Below are 9,377 nucleotides of genomic sequence, written 5' to 3' on the forward strand. Positions count from 1 at the left end.
TTAACATCGTATATTAAAAAAAATAATAATGATCACGAGAAAAACTAAAACTGAATGATTCCAATTTGAAATAAAATGGGTCGATGACTAATTCACTTTGATTGAGCGTTTTAAATTTTGGAAACAAGAGGATTATCCGAGATAATTTCATGTCAAATAAATTTGTCCACGACGAATTGAACAAACCGGTGTCTCATTTTGTAGCCTTCCTTTCTCAGCGCTTGTGTTACCAAGGTAATTTTCATTAGTTTTCTCTGCGTCACAGCGAGGCGCGCAATGAATAAAACTTAGCGAGAAAACACGCGGCAAACCACTTACTTCATTACAACGTACCCTCCTTACAAGTTTAAGGAAACACGTAGAAATATTCATTATTTTCGTTTCCTTCGTTTCAATTAAACGAATCATAGTTATTGGAGCTGAATTAACATGAAACAAAAGTTCCATTCCGACAATTTATGATGGAGTTGTCGGCCAAAAATATTGACTACTACTATATAAAATAACGACTGCGGCGGCGGGGGATCGATTTACCGTAATTGCTTCCGGACAGTTTTGCTTCTTTAATCCATTAAATTATGCCGTCTTTTTTGTGTTAACATGACTTGAAAACGTAGAAACATAATTTCCGTTTTTTGATTTTGTTTTGAATGAATAGTCAGTAAACAGTAGGAGTTTCAACTCTTAATATTTATGTCAACATCGGGTAAGGTGTTTTCTACCTTGTTCCCAGGGTCCTTACTCGAGGAGGGAAGAAAGAGGACCTTGGGAAAGAGGTTGAGATGATCTCTGTTACCCGCCGCAAAGAAAAATTCTGTTCCAATCGGAGACAGAGCGCGTTTAACATAACAGGAGTTTTATTGGGATAAATGTGCAGTGTTTTGGGCAGCAAAGCAAATATTGGCTGTAATGGGATCCTAATTTTAATTTAAACAGGTGGAGCTAACACAGTATTACTCCTAATATTGGCCATTTTCACACTAGAGATGGATAATCCGTCTATTTAGACGGATAATCGGACGGATAAAATAGACGGATTATCCGTCTAAAATGAACACCGTTCCGTTTTCACACTAAGACGGATTATCCGTGCTGGACGGATAACCCGTCTTAGACGGATTATCCGTCTCTAGTGTGAAAACGGCCATTGTCATTAACTGTTTCAGTAACGTTAACATAGAAAGTGTAAATGAACATTACTGATCCAAATACGTTTAGGTATTGACCAAGTGTGAGGTCGCCATGGCTGGAGATTGGCCAAGTTCTTTTTTTGCGTGTTTATGGACCGAGACGGAGTCGAGGTCCATAAATTCGCAAAAAAAAAAAACGAGGTCTGAAACATACTAGCAAAAGTATGGCTCGGTGACATAACAACACAAGTTGACTAGGCTTGCTCAACACAACAACTTTATTCTCTAAGCATCTTGGGAAATACAACAGCTTAACATAATTTCCGGAATATATTACACTGCTTTCCCCCAGATTTTCAGGATGCACTTATACCCAAGACATAGTGATAACCTACAGTTACAGGTTAAGTTTAACAACTGGTTTTCTAATCCTTTGAGATCTTCGCAAAACTGTAGGTGGACTACTTACAACTACAGGAGATACAACAGTATCCTCGTTTTCAGGCAGATCTACATGTGGTTCAGAAGTACTAACGAGAGGATTCACATTATCATCATTTATTTTCTGACCACTTGATTCAGGCACCACGACATCTGGCTCACTGACATCATCTGGTACATTATCATGTGCTCTTATCATGTGATCAGTGTGCACATATCTGGTTTTGTGTCCTGTCCTAACTACATAGGTTCTGGGCCCACAAACTTTAATTACAGTGCCTGGAATCCACTTATCAGTCTTAGAATTAGCCCTCGAGTTTCGTACCCGCACCCTGTCATTTCTTACAAAGGATCTTTCCCTCTTACATTTCAAATCCTTATACATTTTCTGTTTCTCTTGCTTATTCTCTACAACTTGTGCCAGATTAGGCTTAATCAGACTTAATCTTGTTCTTAGGCAACGCTTCACCATCAACTCAGCGGGGGTCACACCAGTTGTACTGTGAGGGGTTGTGCGATACCGAAATAGAAAATTAGCAAGTCTGTGTTTCATAGAGATGCCCTTTGTACCCTCAAGCACTTGTTTAACTAAAGCATCCTTGACAACTCTCACAGACCTCTCCGCTGCCCCATTAGATTGAGGGTGATAGGGTGGAACCAACGTGTGCTTGATGCCGTTTTTGCGTATGAATTCGGCAAATTCAATGGACGTAAACTGTGGTCCGTTGTCAGACACCACCTCTTCAGGTAAACCATGAGTAGCAAAAATTAAACGGAGCTCATCAATAGTCCGTTCAGTGGTTGTAGAGCTCATATGTTTCACTTCAATCCAGTTTGAGTGGCTATCGATTACTGCCAGGAAGTAATCATTACCCTTCTGACAGAAATCAATATGGATCCGTTGAAATGGTCTAGTTGGCCACTTCCATGGGATCAGGGGTGCACTGGGTGGGGCATTTCTAACATTTTGGCATACTGTACATACTCTCACTGCTTCCTCGATTTCCTGATCTATTTTTGGCCACCACATGCATGTACGAGCAATTGCTTTCATACCACATATACCAGGGTGTTCCCAATGCAACTGCCCCAGCATTTTGGCTCTAAAGATTGGTGGAATAATCACCCTAGAGCCCCAAAGGACACAATCCTGTTCACAGGACAGCTCATTTCTTCTATTATGATAGGGTTTGAGGGTCTCATCAGGACACCCTTCTGGCCAACCTGACATCACAAATTGATGTACCTTACCAAGTACAGGATCTACAAGGGTTGCCTTTCCTATATCTTCTGCAGTGATTGGAAAATCATCATCAATTACACTCACACTGTAGACCACACCCTCACTTCCCACTGTGGAGTCCTCATGTGGTAGCCTTGAGAGAGCATCACAGTTGGCATGGTCTTCAGATCTTTTGTATTCAATCTCATAGTCATACGCCGAAAGTACTAGAGCCCACCTCTGCATTCGAGCTGCTGCTAGTGTGGGGATAGCGGATTTTGGATTGAAAATTGCCAACAGTGGTTTGTGATCAGTGATCAGGGTAAATTTACGCCCATACAAAAACTGGTGAAATTTTTTTACACCAAAAACAATTGATAATGCTTCACGCTCAATTTGTGCATAGTTCCTTTCACTTGAACTCAGTGTCCGAGAGGCATAGGCTATTGGCCTCTCCTGGCCATCATCCATCACATGGCTAATAACTGCTCCAATTCCATAGCTGGACGCATCACAAGCAAGTCTCAGTTCACGGTCCCCATCATAATGCACCAACAGTGCATCACTGGTGAGACCTTGTTTACAAGCTTCGTATGCTTGCTGACACTCTTTTGTCCATGTCCACTGGACACCCTTTTTGAGGAGCTCATGTAATGGTGCTAGTGTGGTTGCTAAACCTGGTAGAAATGGGTGATAGTACTGGACCATGCCCAAAAAAGATCTCAACTCACTGACGTTTTGTGGTACTGGTGCCCTTTTTACAGCATCTACTTTTTCCTCAACTGGATGCAAACCTTCAGCATCTATCTTCAAACCCAAATAGACAACTTCCCTCTTCAGAAATTCACACTTTGCCATCTTCAAATGCAGGTTATATTTATGCAACCTCTCCAATACCTCAGCCAGGATTTTGATATTCTCCTGCCAACTGACACCACCAATAAGAATGTCATCCTGCTTACACACACATTTTTCTACTCCTTGCAAAATCATATCCATTTTAGCTTGGAATATTTTAGGTGCTGATTTAACCCCATATGGTAATTTGGTGTAGGAATAGAGTCCCTTGTGTGTGCTAATTGTCAGGTACTCACGACTTGCTTTATCAACACTTAGCTGAGCATATGCATGCGACAAATCAAGTTTGCTGAAAAATTTTGATCCCGAAAGGGCAGCATACAAGTCCTGTTGGGTGGGAAGGGGATACTACTCATCTTCAACAGCTGAGTTGATGGTTACTTTGTAGTCCCCACAAATTCTAACTGATTTGTCAGCCTTTGGCACAACTACTATTGGGCTTGCCCAGTCTGATCTGTCAGTTTTAACGATTACCCCATTTTTCTCTAATTTATCCAACTCCTTTTCAACTTTATCTTTTAGTGCATATGGAACCCTACGTGGCTTAATAAATATGGGCTTTGCATCATCTTTCATGGTGATGTGTGCCTCCAACCCTTTCATGCCCTCATAGCTATCTTTGAACAACTCACTGTGTTTAACTAGTAATCCATCAAGTTGACTTTTGGCACTTTCCAACTCGGATCTTGTTAAACTGAATATTTCACCCCATTCAAGCCTTATATGGTTTAACCAATTTCTTCCCAGCAAAGTAGGCTTCTTCTCATAATCAGCTACAATAATTGGCAATGTATATTCATGGCCCTTGTACACTACATCACACAGCATTTCACCACACACTGTAAGGGTTTCACCCGTATAGGTTTTCAATTCAACTTTTGATGGACGAAGTGGAAAATTACTGAATTTCTGAGAATGTGTGCTCTTACTCATTATTGAGTAATCAGCTGCAGTGTCTACTTCCATTGCACATGGTGAACCATTTATGGTCATTTCTACAGCATAACTTTTGTTGGTAGGATTATCTGTACCAACTGCATACATGGAATAAATACCTAACTCATCATTATCATCATAACCTTCTGTGTTTGATTCTAAGACACTATGAACAGTACCTTTAGCTCCTGGTTGTTTTGTTTTCAAGCTAGACTCAACATCTTTACTGCGACAAACTGATGCAAGGTGACCTACTTTGCTACATTTGTAGCATTTTGCTGACTTAAATTTACACTTAGGTGCAGCATGCTTACCACCACACCGGTAACATGAGGGTTCCTTAGTGTTTACAGTTTCCACTTGCACTGACAGGACGGAATTCTTGGGTGTTCTTCTCTGCCATTTCCATTGACTTGGCAATCTGGCACGCTTTCTCAAAAGAAAGATCCTCGGTGTTCAAAAGTTTATTCTGTATTTTGGGATTGTTCAATCCGCACACAAAACGGTCTCTCAGAGCTCGGTTGAGAAACTCTCCATAGTTACAATGAATCGATAACTTCTTTAAGGCCACAATAAAGTCACCGATGGATTCGTCTTGTTTTTGATAGCGAGTTCCAAAATGAAAACTCTCTGCTATCTCCAATGGCGCTGGATTGTAATGTTTCTCCAATGCTTTGACAATGTCCGCAAAAGGAGTGTCTTTTGGTTTCACTGGTGCCAACAGATTTCTCAGGGTAGAATATGCTTCGGGTCCAATCTCAGTCAGAAAGATAGCACGTTTTCTATTTGCAACTGCGAGATTGGCTTCCTCTTTACCCTCGCCTGTTTCTTCTATGATATTATTTGCCATGAAGAACATTTCCATTCTTTCCACATAGGAACGAAAAGTCTCTCGCTCAGGGCTGAACTCGCCAACACGACCAAACAATCCAATTCCCGCCATTTTGATAGCACGTGCTCAAACTTTGATCAAGTTGCCTCGGTCGAAAACAAACCTTTTTCCTCACAAAGAGAAAATCAAAACTTCACTGGATTTCACATGCGTCTTCGTGCATGTAGAGGATCCCATCCTCGTCGCCAAAATGAAACATACTAGCAAAAGTATGGCTCGGTGACATAACAACACAAGTTGACTAGGCTTGCTCAACACAACAACTTTATTCTCTAAGCATCTTGGGTAATACAACAGCTTAACACAACTTCCGGTTACGAATATATTACAAGGTCAATAGGATTTTTTATATGGCTGTCGAGGAAATTTTTCTTCCGGGACATGGCGGGTAGTCCCAAGCAGGCAACATAGCTCTATCTTGCCCGCTCGGGTAGCCAATCACAGCTCAGGATTTGATTCATTTTGCCCACTCATGGAACTAGCCATATAATAAAGTTCGTTTTTCGCCATCTCAGATGACAGTTGAATATAATTTTGAGAATGAAATTTGAGAAGTGAGTAATAAACAGAAGACAGACAGGCTTACCTCAAAATTTTGTTTTTGCAGCTTGTTTTCGTCCCTTTGCGAAACAACTTACAGGGAATCGCGGCTAAAAACAGTTCTATTACTAATCTTAAGTTTGTGTTGTGTCTGTAAAACTGTTTTAGAGTTTAAAGAGTAATCTGAAGAATAATTCTGTAACCGGGTAAAGTACTGAACGTCTTTTTTCTGCTGTTTGTTTTTTGCATTGCGTGATTGTCCGATTTCAAAGGCAGTATTACGGGAAAAGTGCACTGCTACAAAGAATTACACCAACATGGTGGCAGAATACTAACCCATATAATATTCACGGAATTACTTTCTTAACAACTGGACAAACAGTTTCTTAAGGTTTGCTCTATGTAACAGTTATTCCACTAGCGCACGAAATGGAAATGAAACGATAGATAACCAATAAGGCGCCGAATTAACAAGCGCGAGTGAAAATAACCACGAAAAAACACTACCAGAAGACGATTTTTATCCATTATACTGAGTTGTCGGTATGGTATTATGGCTGATATCCAATGGACGTTAAGCCAATCGAACTCGACAACACGCGTTCCAGTACTCCAGTTTTTCAAAATATCTCTACGTTTTCTGATGTTGTTCTCACGAAAAAACATTTGCTGTTTTGCAACATCGATGTAAAATACAGCTGTTCCTCAAAGCTCACAGTTTTCCTCGAACTACGCTCTCGGGAAACTGTTCACTTCTCGGAACAGATAATGTCCGCGGACAAATATCCGTGCATATTTTCTCCTCAAATAAAGGCTATCGTTTATATATTACCCAATTTTCAAAACCGCTCGTGTTGCGGAAAATACTTGAAGGATAATAAACTCAATAGCCTCCATTTGGCGCGAAAATATGCTCGGAGATTTGTCCTTGGACATTATCTGTTCCTCGAAGCTCATAGTTTTCCTCGAGCTACGCTCTAGGGAAACTGTTCACTTCTTGGTACAGATGATTTCCGCGGCCAGATATCCTTGGATATTTTCTCGCCAAATGGAGTTTATTCAGTGCTTACGTATGTTGCTTTTTGTTAAAGGCCGAACAGCAGTTTAGGCACCAATCACACTTGAAAAAATTGTAATTGCTACGATTAATTTATCAGTTAGCAGTTAAGAAGTTAATTCACTAGTAATTTATGATGGTAATCTGATAGGACTGAAACAAACCTATATTCGTATTCAGTACTTTTTCTTGATCGAACCTAGATCTTCATTCGTCATCAGTGTGGCACTTCAATTACACAAGCGAGAAGCAATCCGTGTAACGCTAATATACCGGCAGAACTCTACCGATCTAATCAGTCGGAGCAGGGTGTTTTCGACCTTTCGTGTAAAATAGAGTAAAAGTCAAGAGGCTTGAAAATGTCTTCGTACAGCAGTCTCTACTTCTCGTCGCTTACTTCTTTAGCTACCTCTGTTAATTTTATCCCTTGGCTCGAAACAAAAGATTCGCTGTATTCCCTCTCTGTTCGGTGTGATACAGAACTGAAGGTTTTTCTTTGCACGGGTGTTCTTGAAGATCTGGAGCCATGAACCTGGCTGGTTCAGCCAATACAAAGGTCTTCTGAGACTGTTTTTCAGTCTTTGGCGACAATTCTGGAACTTTAAATGATAGATTGTTCATTTTCCTGCATGTTTATTTTCCAATCCTTGACTTCTTACCTCGTCCTTGCGCTACTATTGGCTTTGTGGGCGCATTCGACGTTGTTTTTAATTTTCAATTTCTCTTAACATGGCCGACATTCTCACCTTAAATGATCTCTAATTAACGACCATTAACGGTATAGATTCCAACAACCAAATTAAACTCGCAGGTTGTTATTGTTGAATATATAGACATATTCAACCGTGCCAAAACCATTTCTAACCACCAATTAGACAAAGCTAAATTTTCTGGGCTATTTAACATTGTGCATTCCTTCGGATGTCCCGTGCATGGTAGTATATCGCTCAGCTTTATGAGTAATCATAATCAGTTTGGTTTTTTTTCAGTGATTGGTTGTTTCTGTTATTTTCCGTCTTTAACATTAATTACGCAGTTGTTTGTTTGAACGTTATAGAGAACTTAATTAAGCAAACGTTGACGGCAACGGCAACGAGAACGCCACCAAACAAATGCTTTGATGAAGAGCACAGTAGCCGTGCGTGAGCGTCATAAATCTTTGTACATTTCTTTACCGACCCCGCGCAAAAACGATAAGCGCTTAATGACTGGTTCCAAGGGAAACATTGAGTTTTTTTATCCCTGAGAAACTCAGTCGAAATCAGCACTCCGTCATTCTCAAATTCATATTTCTCATTTCTTATTCCTGAATCCCTCGTATTTTCAATCGATCATTTGTCCAACATATATATTTTTGCTTAATTTGTGCGCTGTTGTTGTTATCTTCCGCTACATATAATTTGTCCCATAAATAATGGTAATAGGACGGAGTGGAGTCCAATTCAAGTTGGTCTGTAATCATACGAGTGATAAACAAAAGCAGACGACCGCCAATCGAGAGTCCGATTTGTTAATCACAAGTATGATTACAAACAGAATTGAGTGACACGATGTTTTGTTAGCAATCAATCATAACCATTACAATTTTCCAGAAAACTAAAAGTCTTTTAATAGTCATTTTTAAATGCCATATTTAAAATTATGGAGAATAGCTTTCAAAATGGCCGTTAATTTTGTTTGAAAACAGTCAACGGAGACTAAACCTCCACAATTTTACAAAGTCAGTCTCTTGAATTGGTTACTATAGTGACTGTAATCAATGTTGTGATTGGCGGATTTAGTGGAGAGGACTTAAAATGATTGGCTCATGTAACTGTCTGATTACAGGTGTCCGATTACAGCCAACTGTCCGATTACACTGTCCGATTACAACCTTGCAGATTAATGAGAGCAAAATACACCACTACGTTTATGGACCAATCACATTTGAGGAAATTGTATTTGTAATTAATTTTAGCGTTAATTAAGTTGACAACACTTTTTTCCTTATTTTTAGTGTCCTCATTTAGTAGTTCTTGTGCTTTTATTTAAGCTTAACACTTGGATAACGGTTTTATCAGTATTATTAGAATCCTAAGCAAGTTGTAACTTAAATTTACATGAAACAATTAACTTCTAGTAAACTTATGGGTCATGTTGCAGCTCTCGTGAGGTCTCACATGAATGGCTCGATACTCTTTAAGGGTACAATATTACAAACAAAAGAAACATTGCCCCTAGCCCTAAAACAATTACAGCTCCCACAATAATAAAACAGCAGCAGCTTATGAGAGCTGCTACACTTCTGAAGCTTAAGCATGC

The 9,377-nt window shown here is 39.8% G+C and overlaps 1 protein-coding gene across 1 annotated transcript; it reads right to left on the reverse strand.

The window, feature by feature from the left end:
- Positions 1–4,659: 4,659 nt before the first annotated feature.
- On the reverse strand, positions 4,660–5,804 carry LOC149118307 (uncharacterized). Its single transcript, XM_089293631.1, has one exon. It carries the CDS (start codon positions 5,528–5,530, stop codon positions 4,928–4,930), a length of 603 nt encoding a protein of 200 aa, XP_089149757.1. The 5' UTR covers positions 5,531–5,804; the 3' UTR covers positions 4,660–4,927.
- Between the last annotated feature and the right edge of the window lie 3,573 nt (positions 5,805–9,377).

Source organism: Orbicella faveolata, unplaced genomic scaffold, assembly GCF_042242905.1.
Source record: "Orbicella faveolata isolate gen_17 unplaced genomic scaffold, um_ofav_v1 contig_1, whole genome shotgun sequence".
Classification (NCBI taxonomy): Eukaryota; Metazoa; Cnidaria; class Anthozoa; order Scleractinia; family Merulinidae; genus Orbicella; species Orbicella faveolata.